We start from the raw sequence: 22,071 nt of genomic DNA on the forward strand, positions 1-22,071 counted from the left end.
TTTTTGTGCCAGAGGGAGGATAAATGACTGAAAGCACACAGTTTACTGTAATATCCAAAAATACAAATTTAGTTAAAAGGATGTGGCTGAGAAGCAGAGAAGACGACTTGTTTTTTTCTAGGTGTTGCACTCTGGGTAACATGGGAGTTTTCTGAAGAAAAGAGAGGAACAACCTTCTGGAAACAAGCTGATTTGCACAGGTGCGAGGAACTGGTGAAATGTATAAGGGGGCAGAGAATGCAGGGACATAAGACACCTAAGAGAAGCAATGGAAAAAGCATTTTTCATGAAAGTCTCATCCACATGACTTCTCATGAATGGATTCTATAGGCATCTCTAAGTTTAGACAGCAAACAAAGAATGAAAAGTACGTGCTGAGAAGGTGATGCACAAAAGCTTCCCAAGGACTAGGAGCCAGAGTAGTAGCTCACGGCATAGTATCGACAGCTTTCAGGAAATTCTAGTTTCTAGACAGAAATTACATAGATTTTTCTTGAACACTCCTGCAAAACAAAGATTTATCAGCCAATATACATAAGCTGATTTCTTTTAAGGTACAAAACCCCACAAAAAGTCTCCAGACTTTGGTAATTTGTATTTAAATCAATAAGAAAGTACTGTATAAATTATACTAGTGCGCTTGTTTTATGACAACAAAACCGCTTTAACCAGAGCAAGTTGTATTTTCCTTAGCAATGTAGCAATCCACACCATTATTTATGCACAGAGTCAAACACATTTTCTTTACATTTTACCAGTATTTCAACCTAGAACAGCCTCTCTGAAATGCTAATTGCAACTATTACCCATCCCAAGATCATTCTCACACTCTTTCACTTGGAACTGGTAACAGTGATGCACATGGATCAGATAATTCCTACCTCTCACTGTAATTGCACAGGGATTTTGCTTTCTTTTGAGTCAGTAATGTCTAAATTGGATTAAGATAAATCGCTTATGAGCCTTTCTCTACAGACATTGCTTTCATGACTGCTATATTTAATGCCAGTTTACCTCAGAACTTCATTTTTTACACCAGTCTTACAGAATGAGTTTCCATGAGGTTCATACTCAATTTCAGATTATTCTTAAGGACTAAATACCCTATGAAGAGGAAAAGAAAATACCCCAAATTTTGCTGACATACTCATGAGTGAATGTAGAAACTGTCGTGCTGGCACTGTTCACTATGATCAGACGAAAATCAAATGACAGGATCAGAAGAGTGACCAATCTCAAAATCAGAATACTTAGTCTGTCTATTAATGTGTTTTAACATCTTTACACTCCCCTGTCTGGGCAATTGACGCTCTCGGCAATAATAATCTGAGTGGGTGGTTGAGAATGGAGTGAGTGGGCATCAGATGTAGCACTGATGTGAATTACTGCTACTTAGCAGAACATACACTCTCTCATCCAGGGAAATATTTTTTTATTATTTCATAAGTTAGACATAAGTAATTAAAATATTTTACCCGTCAATACTTGGAAATAAAATCAATACTGTATTCAAAAATTATCTTATGATCATAACTGAAGTGTCACTAAATGTCTGACTCAAATGTCATAAAGAAAACGCTGAAAAATTAAATACAATCTGTGTGCCTAATTTGTCTGGTTTGTGGGTTTCTTTTTTTTCAATATTGCAATTGTAGACCTCATAATGTCTATGTGATTGCTGATATACATCACCAAGACCAAATAATGCCAACCAAAAAATCCTGATTGGTCTTTCCTTTATTTTGGCATATTATTGCTTTCATAATTTTAGCTACTGAGATTAATGACAGAGGTGACAGAAAGGAAAGAAGAATAATGCACAACACTACTGAAGGTCATATACACTTAAAATACAGTGAAATTAGCATTATTTCTGTGTTGACCATAATACTACTGTTCTACAGACTCTAAAAGAAGATACCACAATGCACTCAGTATATTTGGGTCAAATATAGATGAAGCTTCCTTAATGTCCTGGTTTTAGTTGGGATAGCATTAATTTTCTTCCTAGTAGATGGTACCCTGTTGTGTTTGCGATTTAGTACGAGAATAATTAATACTGGTAACACACTAATGTTTGGGTTGTTGCTAAGTAGTGTTTATCCCAAGCCAAGGACTTTTGAGTGTCTCATGCTCTGCCAGTGAGGAGCTGCTCAGGAAGCCAGGAGGGAGCACAGCCAGGACAGCTGACCTGAACTGGCCAAAGGGATATTCCATTCCACAGAACATCATGCTCAGTATATAAACTGGGGTGTGGGGGGAACTGGCTGAGGAGGAGTAACACTTACCTGCAAATAAATACTATGGGGCATTGACTGGGCTGTGATTCCAAACAGTTTGTTTTTTATTTTATCTATAGTGCATTTTTACACACATTTAAGCAAAATGTTCACTTTGTTATCTTTTCCTAGAACTATACCCTGAATAAATACTCAAAATATTAAAAAAAAAAAAAAAATCTCTAAAGAAACAGAAAACAAAAGAGAAAACCCATTTATGTATACCAGTATTACAGCAATAATATATACAAGCTGTACTTTCTCAGGAGAAAGAGACTTCTCTCAGAACAAATGAACTTAAAACTGGTTTCTCTTTCAGGTGAATTATTTAAATAACAGTGGTAATATTGCAGCTGTGGAGGTCCAAGCAAGGTTGGCATAGCAAGAAAAAAATTATATTTAAGCAATTGATTTAACTGGAAAAAAACAAACTAGCCATGGACTAAGAGTCTATTATAGGCCTTTTAATTGGGTCATTAATAAACAGACAAGCAATCTAAGTGTAACACCTAAAACAACATATATTTCAACACTAATTGCAATCAGAATCCAGATACAGTACCTTAGCTTTATCCCTCATGGATCCTTTTCCCAGGATGGACATTTTTGCACCTGTTTCTTCTTGTAATCTCTTTAAAGAGTTTCCTCTTGGTCCAAGCAATTTCCCAACAAAATTGAACTAGAATGAAAATAAAAGAACTTTTTAAGACCCACAGGTACTTTTCCAAAAACTTAATAAATAAACATGATGATTAAACAAGAAAACTTTACTTCCCTTTAAAAGAAATACTCCTACTTAGCTCTGAGCCTAACTGACAGAGATACAAGACTGCAGAACCAAGATATTCACCCATCTAGTGTGAAAGACAGTAAAAGCATTCATGGTTTATTGGAACCCCAGGAGGCGTCTCTCTAGGACGAACAGGCCAGTGGCCACTAGGATTAGCAAACTGCTAAACAAGATACTTGTTCATGAGATGGTACTGGGGAAACCCAGAGAATGCCTAGGTTCTTTCCCAAGTAAGCCACCTCTACTGGCAAGTAATATATCCTGCAAATTTAGAGCTTTAGATAGATTTTTAGGAATTGATGCTTCACACATCGACTTGAAAACAAGCTCTGTTTTGTGTATCGGCTTCAAATACCTGTTTTGCCAGCACCAGAACAAATCACAATCAATAGATCTGGTAGATATTCAAGGACATTTTCTAAAAGGATTTTGTAGAACACTGGGCTTTGTCTGCCACGCTGCTAATATTCCTAATCACTGCACACTTCATGTTACTCATCAAATAGTTTTTTCTGTATGAAGAGGAGAGATGCCTACAGAAAATCAAAAGACAGAACAATCAATAAATGAGGTGCTAATATCATGTCGACAACAAGTAGCAAAAAGGGGGGAGTCTATTATGTAATGTGTTTATTCTGTAATCAATAGTCTCTTCAATTTATTTTTTTTTATTTTTTCCAGCATCCTTTAAAATGCTGTGGTATGTGGTCTTCAGAAGCTGACTGGAAATCATCAGCACTTGCTTAAGATGCTTCTGAATTATGTTCAAGTCTGAACAGACAGTATTCTGGTCTGGCTTTCAACAAAGAATAAGCATAGCCAAAGAAAAAAGGGTGTAATTGTATCAGCACTTCCTTGGTTTTATTTTGGAGAGAAAGAATATGACAATAAGAAATATAAATCAAGAAAATGTTGCTGTCAAAAATACACACAAATGTCTATAAAGATGTTATAATATATTTTGTTTCGCACTACCTTCTGTTTTGAAAATGGAAAAAATGTGGAAATATTCTTGTTTTCACTTTAACCAGCAAGAATATAACAACACAAATGCATCAGCCATGTTAGTAACACCCAAACTCTGAATTATGCCAGGTGCTCCAAACCCCAAGCTGGCTTTTAGTCCAGTGTCTTAATTAAAAATAATTTGTACTTCCTTCAAATACTGGTTAAACTATCTAAGAAAGTAGTATATAATCACAGGAAAAATAAATATGTAAGGCAAAATCTACTGCCACTTAAACCAAAATAATTGATTTCTGCAAAATAATGTGTCTGTGAGGGAAGTAATAAGTGGTAACATTTGCAGGAAAATTCAGCATGATTTGAAGCTCCAAAAGCAGATTTTTCAAGCTTGTGTGCTTGTACTTTTTTTCCAACTCTACTTGTTGAATTAATAAAAGTTATCAACTCTTCAAAATAGGGTAGGATTTAGAATCAATGATCCAATCAAGGTATCAACAATCCTATGTCTTCAAACTGTTGCCCTGTTTCTTCCAGGGCAAACTTCGCTTAGAAGAAGTTGTTGGCTTCAAACTGATTATTCAATTTTGTATGAAAATAAACCAAACAATGAGGAAGAAATGGCAGGAACTGAACTTTAATACTAGACTTAATGCATTGATAGATATAAGATTTCAATAATCACCCATCCCCTGTATATAAAGGTTTACTAGAGATGGCTGAGCAAACAGCAGAGCTTTTGTTCCTCTGCAGGGACCCCCTTACGGACAGAAGGGAGGGTGTCACAAGTTACAGCACCAAATCTTTTGTAACACTTACACATCACCAATCAGACAAGAACCATGTCCTGCTGCATCCTTTCAGTGTTTCTTAATATTAAGAAAAGCTACCCCTCAAAAGGTGAAAGAACGATAAAGTTATGTAACTTCAGAGGAAACTACGAGAAGGCCAACCAAAGCTTGATTACATTTGTTCTCTCAATGGAATAAAACTATTAAAATACACTCTGTGAAGATTTATGTTGGCCATTTATATTTAAGCACTTCATAAACTGTCTAATCATTACCTTGACATATTGCTGCAAAGGAGCAGCATGGCCAGCATAGGCCATGTTACGTACTAAGTGGATTTTAATCACTTCCCAAGAAATAAGTGGCTGGGGATTTTAATTCTATTGATTATGCAGCAGACAGACATTTCATCCACTATCTACAAAACACATATCAGGAAGGAAGCAGTTATTTACAACTAAAAAACTGACGTGCTCTTAGTTTGGTTTTGTCTAAAGTTGCAGAAAAGCCACGGCACTGCACCAGGCATCCTACTGTTGTGCTCAGTCTTTCCAGCATCAGTCTGGGGCCACTGGATATCCTCAGCACCATCTATAATCCCAAAACTCCCCAAGGTCTGAAAGTACTGGTAGAGTGACTTTAACTCAATTACTCAGGAAAAATTATATGCTTTATATTATGTTCACACAAAAGTAAAAGCAGCACATAAGAAGGAGGACGTTGCAGTGAACAGCACAAATTTTAAGAAATCTGAAACACAATTTCTCTTTGTTTTTTAAACTAAGATATGCTAGGCAGAACTGATCTTAATACTGGAAACTTTAGGCTCCAATTACAGCCACACGCATGCACATGCAACCTGAGCATAGAGACAGTGAAGGAAAATGTGGAAACTCAGGCAGTTGGACTGCACATAATGGTGAGCCTTGCCCACAAACACACATTCCTGGTACAGCAGCTGTAACTGCAGATCTTATTCTGCAATCTCAGATCCAATCCAATTCTGCCATGTGTACAAATTTTCTCCAAATAATAGCAGCTCTAAGTCTCTGGGATAATATCTGGTCATATTAGGAGAGGATAGCTGAGAAATGCTGACACACAGAAGAGAGTATTAACAGAAAGCTTTCACTGCTGGGGAGCAAACAGACTTCCACTTGAAAAATATTGTGTTACTAGATGTTTTTATAGGTGGCTTAACTTTTCAATCATGTTTATGAACATGAACTAGGCTTTCTGTTTGCTTGCAGAAACCCTTCATGGTTTACGGCAGAAATTTTGTTTATTATCTTCTCAGATTCTCTTCTCATCTGTCTGGGGGAGATGATGCATGTCTTCAGGGGAAAATGATCAGGTGAAAGCAGGGGATGCTTTACTTACAGTCAAATGCACATGATGCTTCATGTATCAACAGCTGTGCAATAAACCTTCTCCTCTGCAAAATAAAACCTGACAGAGAATACAGGTCGATAGATCTTTCCTTTATCTACAGCCAGTATCTCCAGCATCTTCCCCACCCAATATATACACAAAGTTTCAGCAGATTTATCTGCATCCTGATTACTTTCACACTTCATCCCGCCAAAGCAATCAGACAGTTAGGTGCTCAAAGCCAAAACTCTGGCTCCTCAGCTTTCATCAAAGTTTTTGTTCAAACTACCTCAGGACGGCATACCACAGGTATAAAAAATCTTAGGTATAGTTTACAGCATTATCATTCAAGCCTCAAGCTAACTACAATGACTGGTAGAAAATGCATGTTTACATTTGGAGGAGTATTTGTTTCCCTGTTTGATGCAGCCTGAATACATTTCTACTAGAACGGTAACATCTCTTACTTTATAAAATCTAATTTAATAGGGTTTTATAACCAGACCCAAGGAATATGCTTATCATTCAGAAAAAATGTTTGTGTCAGTGACTGTTTCTGTTTTGTACACAGATCAGTGTTCACAGCAGTAACAAACCTAGATAAATAACCAATAGGATAAGACAAATGGTTCCAGCTGTAAGATAAAGCAGAACAAAGTCCTGAACTGGGAGAAGAAATTAATTTCTTCTAGAAGCAGCAAAACAGAAATGGCCCTGGCTTGACAACATGAAACAGGTTTGTTATTTCTCAGTGTGTTTTGTTCAGCATTGCTATCGGTTCCTTTGTGGAGAGACAAAGTGTCACTCCATTTTCAGAGCTACTTATCCTCACAAAATCCTGTCCTTATTCATGGAGAGCAGGAGGGGGGGTGGGGGTGGGGAAGAATCTTTCTAAATTCAGTCCTGTTCTAAAGAAAAAGGGAGAAGACAAAGACAGTCATTCCTGAATAAAACCTTACTGCTAGAGACCTGCCTATAATTAAGGTCCTATTCTAGGATTTCTGCTAGTTAATTTAATTTAGAATAGCATTTATTTTAAAATATCTCATCTTTCTACATGCACAAGGGACTTCATGTTAAGGAAGTACTGGACTATTATGAAGGCAAATTTTATTTTTCTCAACATTTTGTAAGCATGACAATGCCTGCAACAGTAATAACATGCTTTAACTTTTGGTCAGCCCTGAACTGGTGAGGCATTTGGACTGAGCATTGTGGGTCCCTTCCTACTGGAACTATTCTCTTCTATTCTCATCTATTGCTCAGCAGATTCTGCAGAGTTCAGGTTTGTCTCCCTCTATATGTAGCTGCTTACCCCATGCAATATCCGGTAGTTTTGGCTTTAGCAAAATTAATTTAGTGTTCCAGATAAACATGCAATGTTATTTTTTACAACAGCAATGTGATGTGATACTTGCTGTCTCTTGGAGAAGAGCTTCCGAAGACACCTGTTTGGTAGGACTGAACTTTGCAGGTCTCTACTTTAGCAGGGCATGTCAGGAAACAGCAAACAGCAGAAGCAGAAAATGAATGTACTCCAGAGAGGCCCTGGAGATCTACTCCAACGAATGTGTGCTACTGCTTTCTTACAGAGTAGTATCACAGAAATGTCTCTGCAGCGACCTCAGAACCAAAGGAGAGAAGGAGAAAGCTGCCCTTTCCTACAGAGCACATTGGGTCTCATCTCTTTGTTAGGCTTTGAACAATAACCCAATGCCAGGCTGTGCACAGAAAAATTAAATGCTCAAAGGGAAAACACAGCTTCTTGAAAACTCTAGGCCAAATTAATTTCAGGTTTAAATCAGTGGAATCACTTCAAAAATAAATTAAATCTGATTAACAAAGTTAGAATTATTAAAGCTACTGTGACTAGAAAATTTACCTAAGAAATAAATGGGGTTTTATTACATCTTTTTTTATCTTGAGAAGTGCTGGGAACTTGTATTTATGGTGTGCTTGAAGAAGATTCTGCAGTACTTGTATGGCTATTTACTAGCTCGTTGCAAGCAGCTATATCTACAGTGAAAATATATTTTTGGCATAATTCCATGAAACAGATGGTCAGCAACTCCAGACAAAAATCTTCTAGATGTAAGTCTACACTGAGATAGGAAAATATCCCCTCACTTTACACTTTTAGTAGTTTTCAGTCAGAATTTTGGTAACAAGTTGTGGCATTCAAATGAAGTAATTTAAATGAGCCTTAAAATGAAAATAAATTTTCTGATAAAAAGAAAAAAAATTGGTGCCTGATATACCCTCATTTAGTTAAACTTTCTTAAGTCAGGAAAATTTGCATGGCTCTTTCTCTAATACATACATTAGTGGTGTTATTTATTAAAATCTGCTCATCTGTAAAACACCCAAGCATTTTATTTCATGTGTTTCTATTTTTAAATCTACTGTGAGGTAATTGAGGAAAAGCCAAGGAACAAATTAAAGTTGTGGATCTATATTAAGTCCTCAATTAACAAGTTGCTAATTGCAAAGGGTTTATTATTTAATTAGAGAGGTATCCAAAGAGATTCATTGTACCAGGCACTGCACAGCCATGCAGGAAGACATGATCTTGACCCTGAAGAGCTGTCAAGTATGCCAAAAAAACCCAAAACAGGCATTGCTGAATGTATGTAGCTACTATTGCTTATTTGGATTGTGAGGAAGTGACTGCTGAAACTACTGCTATTAAAATCATCAGGCTCAGTTACCAAAAAGGATATTATTACTCAAAGCAGGTGCAGCATCAGCGTCTGCTGACAGAAAGACCAGACCAGAGCCTGCTTTTGCAACTCAGAAAAGAGAGAGAGGATCCTAGTGTTCAAGGCAAGGCTGGATGGGGCCCTCGGCAACCTGGTCTACCAAACTGGTCACCAGTCAGAGGTCGTGACTGATCCCAATCCATGTCTCTAAAAGGTCGGGAAGTTCCTTGATGGCTCGCCACTCCTTACTGGGAAACTGTGCGAGAAGAGCAGTATTTTTAAAAACTGCAGAGTATGCAGACTTTCCTTTGTACTGAAGTTGTATTTTATTGACTAAGGCAAGAGGGTTCTTTAGGACACAAAGCTACCTGGCTTTTAACATTTATTCTACCCAAGCTTGAAGTAGTCAACTTTTACTATTTCCAGGAAAATAAAATACAAAGTAAGTAAAAAGAAACTCTTGAAATTGTGTGTCTAAGACTGGCTCATTTGCAAGACATTACCTAAAATGTTATTTATACAAAGGCCAACAACTCGGGCTGCAGAAGTGCACCACTGAGCTTTTGCCGAAGTGCACGAAGAAGTTTATACTGAGTATACTCACAGGTATGGAGATAGGTACCAAGACTACAACACTTAAAAGCACAATCAACATTTGGCTAATTGGGCTTATTACTCCCACAGATACACAATTTACCGGTCACAGTAATAAACACCATCTGCTCTTTGCTAACTGGCAGCAACCTAACAACTTTTTTCTAACTTGAAGAGTTTGTAATGTAAAAGGAAGATCTAAATAAGTTTTCATACAGTGGGACTTTCATGCATATCATCTTACTCTTACTGAGCTGAATATGATTTCATATTATGTGAAAGATTTCTCTTTGCCAGATGTTATATTTGCCAAGATAAGCTCTAAGTCAACAAGAAACAGGGTAAGTTAGGGTTGAATACCCAACCATAAAAATAATGCATCTTTCCCATATATGTTAGTAGACTACTCAAATGTAGCATAAAACACAAATTTCTTATCAGTCAAGGAAATTATAACAGTTAATTTGGACCCAGTGTGTTAATGAACTGATTTAACATACCTCCTTATAGTATCTAATTTTGTAGACACCATTGTATTAAATCACAAATGGCTTATGTTAATCTAATTAAAAACTCTGTTAGTCAACTTGATTTTGCCTTTTGCTATTAAAGTAATTATACTTACAGCAGCATTTAAGTATCAATTTACATATACTGAGTACTATGCAAACAATTTTATTCTCAAGTCACGTTCACAATCAAAGCAAAGCATTACTTTAAAGTGATTGACGTATGCGAACTCACATAGCTCTGCGGAAATTAAACAAGCCTGTGAAAGCACTCCAAAATATTTTATGAAACTCTGTTTTTTTCACCTTCCCCTGCAACATAACTGTGCTTCAGACTTCGTTAATGTAACACAGAAAAAAGTACTTTCAGGACAACACCTTGAAAGATCAAGACATACAGTATGTGACAAATGAGATGGCAAGCATGAGCTGGAGGGCCTGAGTGGCTTTGAATAATGCAGGCTGTAATAACCAACAGTCTTGCTATTGAGATACAACTCCTGGATGAATAAAACTGCAGTTTGGATGCCCCTACCTGATAAAATATTAAATGATCTGCTAATTTTTTCACTTGCACCTTTTTTCTTATTCTCGCACCCCAGGCTAAGATCTGATTCACACTTAGAAGAATATTATAGAAGTAATATTGAATTCTTCTCTAACACAAAATTAAGAAATGCCTCAGGTATATTTAATAACCATCTGGTTTAAACTTAATATTTATTCCATCACAATTACCTTGCTTTAGCACATCTACAACCTTCAAGAAGGATGAATGTGTTCGCAAAATACATATTAAAGAGAGCCACCAATATGAAGGCAGGGAATATTTTTGATTCACCTTGTAAAGACAATATGTCCCGAGCTCCAGCTCGTCAAGGGAGCTCTCCTGGAAGGGTTGAAGTGACACAGTTAGCCATACCCAAATAATAGACTTGGTATCTAGGAAGATGATTCAGGGTTTGAAACTCACTTTCACAGTGGCACCTGACCAGTATGTGTGACTCAAGTCTGTGTGCTGAATTTTCAAGCACATCAGTCCCATTTCCACACTCTCCTCTGCCTTGAGCTGCTGTTCATCTCCAGTTTAACTGCCTCATTCATTCAGTAACTGTGTGAACTTTGGTATCTCACACACATTTACATGTACAAAAGCCATAAATTCCAGGTCTGGAGCTCAATGCCTAGGTCCTGCAATGAACAGAAGAACAACTTCTAGTCCTCTTGGGAACCTGCATCTTCCAGTACTCTTTCATGTTCCTCCAGGAAATCACTGCATTCAAGTGTTACAAATGAGGAAATGTTTTGATTTGCAACCCTCAAGCATTTATACTCCCTGTCTGTCTGCAAATGCAGTAGGCACTGAAACGAACTAAAACGATGACAACAAATATGTGACAAAACTACATGAAACAATAAGGAAAATTAACTTCCAACAGACACTGAGGGGAAATGTCAAGTGCAAATTTACATGGAACATTATGTTCTCTGTAAATCTTAAAAGTGCTTTGAAGCTTTTTTATTTGATAAAGACCATACAAGTCTTAAACACTTAGATTATAGCAATGTAGAGGAAACAAACGGATACATTCTTAAAGGTAAAAACTAAGGATTTGTTCCATTTACTGGCAATGTTTTCCCACCGCAAATTTATTTACAAAAAATTTTATTCCCCTTAAAACTGAATACACCTATAAATATTACGGCACCAAAATAAGAACAAAACAGTGCACTTCAACCTGCAGCAACAATGAAATCAGTGAACAACTATTCACTCATGTAATCTTCTCCACCTAAAACACTATACAATGATGTTGACAATTGAGCAAACACATTCTCACATTGACAGCACCATCCTCAAATCACAAAGTGGTATATATTCTTATATCATTAGATTAATATGAGCAACTGTTTTATGAAAAGATTATTTATTTTAAAATCAGTGTGTAACATAGAATTTTGTGTAAATCATTATATTCATAGAGATTTGCCTCAGATGACAACTTTCGCCCTTGCCACGTCTTTTCTTATGGCATGTGGCATTCTGCATTTTGTTATAATTACAACAGAAAATGGATATTCTGAAATGTAATTTCCAGACTAAGGTTTGTCAAATGCTTGTAGATGCAGAGTATGGGCATTACGTGTTTGGTTATTCTAAGGCCTGTACATTCCCCACTTAGAATAATGAAAGCAGCTGTCTCATTAATCTTTAGCAAATATGAAAGAAATTAACTCCGTGCTTGCTAACAAATATGGATGCCCAAATCCTAAAGGGGCTTTCAGCTGATGAATTCCAGTGTCACAGCAGTCAAGCCTGGTGAGCCTAGAACTTTACTATTCTCTCGTAAACATCACAGAATATTTATAACCACGACACAGAGACCTGTACTGGTGGCTCTGAGGAGAATGTGCATCCTGTGGACCCCATATGTCTGTGCAGACTCCAGAGACACATTAGCAGCAGCAATTTGGAGTCCTTACATTAAAAAAAGAAACAGCCAAGGGATGCAGGACAGAACTTCCAGAGATGAAATGTAGGTCATTTGGGAGGTGAAAGCTGCGACCTGCGCGGCAGCAGCCTTTGCCATGTTCTCATTATGGCAAGTGCAGTCTCAGAGAGATGGGGATGCTCTTAGGCAAAGCTACAATCACAGGCTGAAACAGAGGTGTCAGGACGAAGAACTGGGAGACACCTGGAACTGAGGCCACATCCAGGATAGGAAGAGTCTGTACAAAAAGAAAAGACCTGCTTTGAAGTACAAGGGATCCAGCTGTGGGTATGCCTAAAAACCAAAGAGATGGCATATGCAGGGTATGGAATAATATTTAACTCGATTCTTAAATTCAAGAAAAAGATATTTTTAAAATCTGACATTGTATTCAAATAAGGGAAACAAAAAAGACCATAAACTATCAGCCAAAAAAAACCCAAAGTCAAATCCACACACAGCAAGTAAGAGAAAACTTTGAGCAACAACTTGGAGAAGTATAAAGAAAGAAAATAAAACATTATTCAGAGACTTGGAAGCCAGACAGAGAGCTGGTAGGGCTAACAGATGTTCAGGCTATAAAAGGAGGATTCAAGAAAGATGAGGTCAGAACACAAAAATAAAATACTTTTTCTCCATCTGGGTTCATAATGGAGGAAACTGCGACAGGTGGTTGGGAGGAAGGCAGTGCAATAAAAATTTTCTAAGAATTTCCAATTAAATTACTACAAATCAGAATAAACAATACATTTAGTGAAGACTAAAATAAATACATTAGACAGGTAAAGAGCTAAGATGGCTATTTTAAAGGGAAATAATTTCTCAGGCATCTGTCAGTGTTCTCTAAAGAACAAACAAACCTGGACAAGAAAACAAACTGATAACCAGATACCTGATTGCCAAAAGACCAGGCTGGCATGGTATTAGAAGGAAGGGCCTCTCATGGAAACTGAAAATGTGTTTAAACACTGGAGAAAATTTGTAGTAAATTGTCAGTATTCACACTGAGAGGAATTAATTAATCGAGTCTTTCAGAGATTCAGTACGAGACTGAAGCCAGACAAAGCAATGAACAGTGAGAAAACAGACGTTACTGATGATGCTAAGGTAAGTCAAGGCTCTGAAGGCTGGACTGGCTATAAAAAACTACATCTTATGATACTTGGTGATACAATTACAGCTGAAAGTCCGTATAAATAAATACAAAATATATCAAAAAACATTCCACCTTTATAAACAAAATGATGTGCTGATTCTAAGTCCTTGGAAAGTGTATCAAGAAAAATAACACCTCGGGGGGAAACAGGAGACCCTTGCAAGCAGCAGTCTCAGAACCAGCACAAGAAAGCTTTCTGCACAGGAATCCTCCAAATTTGAGTTTTAAGAAGGATTGACCAGAAGATTCACCAGAAGAAATGACCCTGAGCTCAGGAGCTTTGTTGGAAGTTGGGGTAATATTTTGGGGATGTATCTCTGCATAGTTTGACTTGACTCTATTTTGGTTTTAGGCATCCAGTGCTGGTTACTGCTGGAAGAGCTAAACCACAGCAGAAGTCATGCAGGAAATAGATTATCATGTCATTTGCAATATTTTGCAAGAGTTTGAAATAGATGTAGTGAAGCAAGTATTATCATCTTTTTATAAATCACATGCTATGATCATCAGGTGAACTGTCATCAAAATGTTGCAAAAAGTCTTAGAAAAAAACAAAACAAAACACACCAGCATTTTGTTCATACTGTATTATACTGCAGAAGAAATTATTTGTTTATGCTAAATTTCATTTTGAGATGTATTACAGTCTCCTTTCAAACTTGAGGTGTACATACAGAATTCTTGTATTTTAGTTCAAACATAATTGACTGAAGTTTATCAGAAATATATTTTTGAATATATTGAATATATATTTGAATATTAAGCTCTAAAGATGCAGTTTTGACAGTGATCTGGAGTTGTATCTAGAGATTTTGTTCAGATGCAAAGACAGCAATTTGTAACAGTGATGGCAATTAAATAAATTATATTCTTCATTTAAATAAGTTACCATCCCTGAAAAATTAACTACAATCCATCTATGGTGGCATGTTTTCTTCTGCTATTCAGGAAGAAATGCCAATGTGTGGGTTTTTTTTTCATCCAGATAGAATATGACAAATTAATGAATTCCTTACATTTCTTCAGACTGCAACTTATAAAACTAGGCTGAAGGCCTAATCCTACTCCTATATTTGTCCAGGAATTCTCATATTTTTAGGATGAAGAAATGGATGCAATGTAACTAATATGGATGTCATAGAATTATTGCTTAACACACTGGTTCTCATACAACTCACACTCATATTGGTCTGCTTCAAATGGAAAAAAAAAAAGGAGAGTGCAGAATGGGGTTGTCTCTGCTTTTTCCTATTGATTTACTAAAAACATAGTGATTAATGATCTGACATATACTTTATAAGACATAATCTAAAAAAAGGTTATTATTCATCTCCTGTAACCTTAATTTTCAAAGATAGCACTTTATAGCTTTTCAGTGTAGATTTAGACTTAGTTGCTAAATTGAAAGTTATATATTTGTGAAATAGCCTTTTCAAATAGTAACATTAATTAAAATTCCTTTTTAACTTTGTCACTGAAAAGCATCACATTTATTTACAATATGACAGAATTCACCATGACAGACTAAGTGAAAATGTGTTTGTTATTAGATCAGATTAGATATAGATCTAATATATATAGAGAATATAGATTAGAGATCAAGGTTTATCTGTAAAATAAATGTTTTTCAAATATTTATTCTAGCTTTAGAGATGTCTTGGGGTGACTTTATGATGTGCATCCCATATCGCTGCCCTATGCCCAGAAATTAATTCTTGTGCCTTTCTATGCCTCTAAGCTGAGCCTGAGAGGGGGAAGGAAAACTGAGAAAAACTTTTTCAAAGCAGTTTGCAGCTTGTTCAAGGTCACACAGAGATAGAGACTTTTTTTTTCCCATCTGCAGCAGGGGAGCAAGGAAGCACCAGGCTTGCTACTGCCCAGTCAGTTTCTGGTCAGTTGTTTCAGTTTCTTTTTCTCCAGAGAGAGACAGAGAGCCGAACTTTTTTTCCTTCCCTGGAATTTCAGATTTTCTTCCTTTTCTACTGGACTGCTTCAACATCAGAACACATCGGGAGGACTTTCCACCGAGCACAGAGGGCCTGGCCCTGGGCCAAGCCCCAGCTCCAAGGAGACCAAAGGGAGGCCTCTAACGCTTTCCCAGGTTTTTTCTCCACAGTGAAAGATTTTATTATTTAGCATTATTTTCCTTCCCTGTGTGTTTGTTCAATAAATAGTTTTTATCTCTTTCACTTTCCTTTGAGGAAAATTTATTTTTTCCCGAACCTGGTGGGTGAGGGGTGGTGGCCTGCCTTCTCTCAGAGGATATATTTCTAAATTTGGCCAAACCAGCACAATAGTGTTTTGTGGCACTTACAGGCCATAGGCATGCGGTAATTGGCAAATTCCTTAAGAATTATTTTTGAGAGGTGCTTATAAAGTGATGAAGAACTATCTACTATTAATATTAAAGCAAACAAATTGGTTTATATAAAATTAGAAGACATGGTGAAGATAAGAAATGAGTCAAAAAGAAAGTGAGTCAGATGTTTACAGCACAGGATTTATGGGAAGTCTTCAGAAAACATGGCAAAATATTCTTTTACTAACAATTACTGTTAATTTGCACAATCTGAGTCTACCGCATACTTTGGAAAAAAACTTATGTCATTACATAAAGTTAATGAAACATTCAGTGTACTCAGTTTCTCCTAATTTTCATATAAATGGTTTCAAAGTGCTCTTGTAAACTGCTAAATGACAGCTTTCACAGCTAATCAATATTTTTTGTTTTATACTGCAAAATTTTAAATGCCATTGTCAGTAGACCCATATGTATATAAATAAGTCCTTGTATCTTAAATTAACTCCATCAAAGATTTTTTACTGTAACCTCTAATTTTTTTATAAGCAGAGCACAGTCCCCATTGACCTGAAAACTAGAAGTAATCAATGTGCCAATGTCTCCAAGCAAAATTTAGTACAGCATCTCTGAAAACAAATCAAGCTCTAAGCAGAAACAGTAATTTGTTAGGAGCTATAAATACCTTCCCATTCTATACAAAATGGTTCCTTATAACTGAGATTTCCCCATACTACTGGAAAATACAAGCCAGAAAAAAAATTATTGATTAAAACAATATTTGGCATGTTTTCCCCTTTAAGTGTTTTCTTTCTTAGCTCTTTGTCTTAGCCTGTATCATTAGCAGTTCTAACACGTTTAGCTAATTACTATGAATCCTTACTTGTTTAAAGTGACTGTACACATCTAATCAGATCAGTTTCCTTTCAGGTGACATGGCATTTTCAAACCCATTATCATGTTAAAAAAAAAGCCCACTACATATTTAAAGTATTAAGATAGAATACTATTTAGGACAAACTTCAGAAAAAAAGACTATGTTCTAGTCTTGCCAAACAATCGATTTCTGTTTAAATTCATTTATTCTATTTTGGCACAATCAAAATTAGCTTATATAGATATATACAAGGAGGTTATAAATTGCCAGGACTTAGTGAGATATATTACAATGGCGAGCAGTGTCCCAAAGGAAATAGTGTATGAACTATAAACCAGAGAATTACAACTTTAGCTGACTAAAATATACATTATACATACGCAACACAGGGCTGTTCTCTATGTTTCAAATATTCATGTTGATGCATTACAGCTCATTTAAGTAAAAATAATTGCAATGCAATGACCATGCTGTCATTTGGATTATGTGTCTGCACAGATTTGAAGAACCCATTCCCATTTCTCCTCACTGGCAGAAGTGGGCAGAGGAATTGCTCTCAGTTCCGTGGTCAAGCAGCTTCTGCTTGGACTTTGGAAATTATTAAACCACCAAGCAGAGGGGGCTGCACAGACTGCGTATCTGCATGAACACAGTGTCAGGAAACAAACCCAGCGCTATAGCTGGACATGGGCAATGCCAGCGTTGTTACAACTGTTCAGGCAAGGCCTTGGGCCAGTCAATGCGCCCTCTCCAACAGTATCCAAGCAGTCCTTATAACTGGGCCAGGAGTGATTTCCAAGATGCATTTTTAATGAAGTAATCTTTTACAGAGATAGGAGATGCAATGCTAAGGACATGGCTAGACCGTACCAGCAGGCCACAGAGCCGGCAGGCACTGCCACTGTTGGATTTGCCACATTTGTTTTGGTTACTGCTCAAATCCAAGAGCAAAATATTTATCTTCTCTGCTGTACTGAAGTTTCATCCTGATTAGATTAATGCTGTAAGACTCTTAAAACCCTGTGACATGTTTGCATTAATAAAGAATTTCCTATAACAAAGTCATTCAGTGTTTCAGGTATTACACATAAATATTAATCAGTTAAATTTTGTTCTCTGCAAGGCTAAGACAAGACTATCGATTACTATTATAAAGTTAAAAGGGAGAGGGAACTAATTTCTTAGCCTACAGTACTTTTTAAAAACTGTAAGAAAAGTTAACTTTCCAAACAAATGTAATTAAAGTGTTTTGAGGGAAGAACAAAATATGACCTTCCCCTTTCTACCCAGCTAAGCCAACCACCATGTTAGTGGTAGCAGCAGATTGAAAAAGCAATTTGGAGTGCATCACAAAACCTAAGGAGTTTTTCCCACCCCATTTTACAAAAACTTGGTAATAAAGTATACTATCTTATTAAAACCAAGGATTATGTGAAATGAAAAATATGCAATTCAATACAAAACACAAATAGAGGCAAAGACCAAGAATTCTATGGGTCAAACAAATGCTAATTAATGTATTTTGGGAAAAAAAATGAAGCAGTATTTCACAGAGTCTGAATGACGCATATTTAACCTATTACAAATATCAAAATGAACCTACTAGAAATATTTAGATGATTTGGGAAAACTGTGGATGACTATATGTCATCTTTGTCTTTCTGTATTTGCTGGGTAGAGTCCCTCTCAATACACTAATAAAGAAGCTTAGAAGCCATGGCATGGAAAATTAAGTTCCTTGTCATGGACTATGCCCAAGACAAGAGTTAAGGAAGAAGATAATGTTGAGATGGACTGCCCCATGCCAATACTGAGTCTCTCACTAAAGATTTTGTATTCTCCAAATCAGTTAGGCAAGCAAAAGAGCTTTACTTTGGTCTGGACTTCCACAGGAGCACAGAGAAGTTCTGGCTGCATCAGATTACCTGGGAGAAGTGCTATAAACCCACACTAGGCACCTGTGCAGAGCACAGACATAAATGGCACGGGCAAGTACCACAGAAACAGCAGCAGCAGAGCAAGCTGCCAACAGGCTGCAGGTGGAAGGCTGAGCCCAGCACCCATAAAGGCGTTGTATCTCGTGCAGTCTGGCACCAGCATCAGCCGCAAGACAACCACCTTCACTGCACGCAGTCCTCCTCAAATACCCACCTGAGACAGCCATTGTGGGGACACCTCACAGCTCAGGATCATGTGTTGCATCACATCTTCTGTGTACTTAAAATGGCAAAGAAAACCTAGCATAAACAACTGCTAGATGCGCCACAGAAGAAGGTGCTACTTAAGAGACTGAGGCTTTGTTTACAGTGGTATTAAAAATGTATTTAAAATAAATTATAAAGTGGAGTAGTTAAATTGCATTTAGCTCTTGTTTGGACACGTTTACTCAGAATTGATGTGGTCCTAATTTGAATTAACTTCTGAACCAAATAAATACAGAACTAATTAGGACAACAAAATTCATTGCACTTAATTCTCTTTAGAATCCCTGAGCAAACATGCTCCTTTCATGCCAAGTGTAGGAATCTAAATCTTATGCCTTTTTTTGTTTGTTTTTTAAACGCAGTGAAACTGAACACCTTATAAACCCTTTCTGACACTGAAATCAAGGCTGTCGGTTGAACAGAGGTGATTATTCTGCAGTCCTGAGTGACAAATTAACTGTTATTTCAAAGACAAAATATCACCTTTCCACCAGAGCTAAATGGGGCATTTTTCAGCCAGATGGTATAGCTTTTGCGGAGTTACACTGTGCAACAGAAAATATTTGGGAAAAAATTAATTACAGCAATCACTGGTGTATCAACTGTAGTATTACTCAGATTCTTTAACATTTTTTCATATTCACCATATTAACCTCTCCCAAATTCAGAAGTATCAAATATTTTGTTTAAATAAATACTTCTTACTCCAGTGAAACACCATAATTACTGAGATGAAGACACTTTAACATAAGGCAAGCATGCTCTGAGGATATCAAGCAACATTAATGGAACTTTTAGGAAGAAAAATTTGTGGTAAACAAGGAAGCAGAGAGGTACAGCTATGATACCTTAAGCTTAAAAAATACACAATTTCTCTTTCATACAGCACATATCCTATAAAAACCTGATGACCTGTACCGCACTCCTTAAAGAGCACGATTTTCATGACCAAGCAAACTATTATAAATGCTTGCTTTCTTTTCTAATAGGGATGTCATGACACTTAGAGAAAAAACGTTAAACTGGAAGTAGGATCTCCCCCCATGACAACAGAAACAAAACCTGTCAATATGCCATACCGAAGGCTACCATGAAAATGTTTTAAAAAACAAACTATCTAGGAAGTCTTGTTGCTTATTGACTGCATTCTACACCACTTCGGAAAATTTAGTTTTTGTTTCAATTCTAGTACCTTCTAAAAATTTCTTCAAAAGAACTTCAAAATGGAACCATTCAAAATAAGTAACTTCTGCTGTAAAAGAAATTCCTTATTCTTTCTCTTCTGAATAAAACAAAAAAAAAAAATAGTGGAACTCTATTATTAACTTATGAAGAAGTTTATAACCTATTATTCAGGTATTTCAAGAATGTTAATGATTTGAAAAATTATTTGAAATTTTATTTTCTTTTGTTTAGGTTTATGGGTTTTATTATTTCACATTATTTTATGAGTTTATGAATTTAAATTATGTATCTGAGGTATTTCCTTAACATACCTTCTTCTCCGAGAAACAGATATTTCAACCTGTACTTGTTAGAAGCTGTCACAACTCAAATACTACAACATATTTCAACTATGATTTTGTTTCATGTTTTCAGACAATAGTAATGTATTGATATGAATGATCTATGAGTGATCTAATATATTTTAAATGCAATTACAAAATAAATTAGAAAGATTTTTCAATATTTAAAAAAAAGTAGTCTCCAAAACAAGAGAAATTCTTCTTAGCAATTAGGAAGTGCACCATCAGCAATGATACCAAACTGAGAAGTGCAGTTGACTCTTCTGAGGAACAAGAGGCTTGCAGAGGGATCTGTATAGACTGGAGAACTGGGATATGATTAATGGCATGAAATTTAACAAGTCAAAATGCTGGATTCTGCACTTGGAATCGACTAATGCTGGTCACAAGTATAAACTGGTAGAGGAGTGGCTGGAGAAGCTCTGCAGTAAAAGATCCATGGGTGCTGGTCAGCAGCAGGCTCAGCATCAGTCAGCAGTGTGAGTCTGGGCAGGCAGGAGGACAAACCCATCCTGGGGCGCATCGAACACAGCATCACCAGCCAGTCAGGAGAGGTGACCATCCCACTGTACTCAGCACTGGTGCAGAGTCACCTGGAGAACTGTGTGCAGTTCTGGGCCTCACAATTTAAGAAAGATGTGAAGGTCTTTGAATGTGTCCAGAGGAGGACTGCAAAGCTGGTGGCAGGGATGGATGGTATGTCTTAAATGGAGCAGATGAGGACTCCGGGCTTGTCAGGTTTGGAGGAAAGGAGGCTGAAGAGTGACCTCATTGCTCTGTACAGCTTCCAGGTGAGATGAAGTAGGGAGGGAGGTGCTGAGCTCTTCTCCCTGGTATCCAGTAACAGGACCCATGGGAATGACTCAAAGCTGTGCCACTGGCTGTTTAGACTAGACAGCATTTCTTTACCAAGAGGGGGTCAGACACTGGAACAGTGCAGAAGCTTGATGTCTCAAAGCATCAGATCCTTCTTCTGAAAACTGTCCAGAACAGCTGGACATGCTGTTCAGTAATGCTAATTCATTAAACCTTTCCTTCTTTGTATGACGGAATATTTTCAATAACTTTTTGAGCATTCTTGACAAGCATGTTTAACCAGATACCAGACAACATACAAGCAAGTAATTTGTGAAGGAACTGCTTTATTGGAATGCCAGTGATTATCACAGAATCACAGAATCAGTGAGATTGGAAATGACCTCCATGATCATTGAGTCCAACCTTTGACCCAACAGTACCATGCCAAATTGACCACAGCACTAAGTGCCATGTCCAGTCATTTCTTGAAGACTTCCAGCGATACTGACTTCACCACTTCCTTGGACAGACCCTTCCAATGCTTAAGAATCCCTTCCATGAAAAAATTCTTCCTGATGTCCAACCTGAACCTCCCCTGGCAGAGCTTGAGGACATTTCCTCTTGTCCTGTCATTGGTTGCCTGGGGGAAGAGGCAGACCCTCACCAGAGGGGCCCAGAGCCAGACACAGTACCTGAGGTGCAGCCTCACCAGTGCCAAGTACA

General features: G+C 37.1%; 1 protein-coding gene across 16 annotated transcripts in view; it reads right to left on the reverse strand.

The window, feature by feature from the left end:
• Positions 1-22,071, reverse strand: part of KHDRBS2 (KH RNA binding domain containing, signal transduction associated 2) — a 339,817-nt gene that overhangs the window by 232,462 nt on the left and 85,284 nt on the right. For all 16 annotated transcript variants that reach the window (XR_004239381.1, XR_004239382.1, XR_004239392.1 and 13 more), the window contains one exon: positions 2,842-2,958. Coding sequence is in view for 1 of the 16 variants with exons in the window: in XM_032104702.1 (XP_031960593.1) it covers positions 2,842-2,958 (117 nt within the window). In the remaining 15 variants the exon portion in view is untranslated. The remainder of the gene's footprint in view (positions 1-2,841; positions 2,959-22,071) is intronic.

The sequence above is a fragment of the Corvus moneduloides genome, chromosome 3 (genome assembly GCF_009650955.1).
Source record: "Corvus moneduloides isolate bCorMon1 chromosome 3, bCorMon1.pri, whole genome shotgun sequence".
NCBI lineage: Eukaryota > Metazoa > Chordata > Aves > Passeriformes > Corvidae > Corvus > Corvus moneduloides.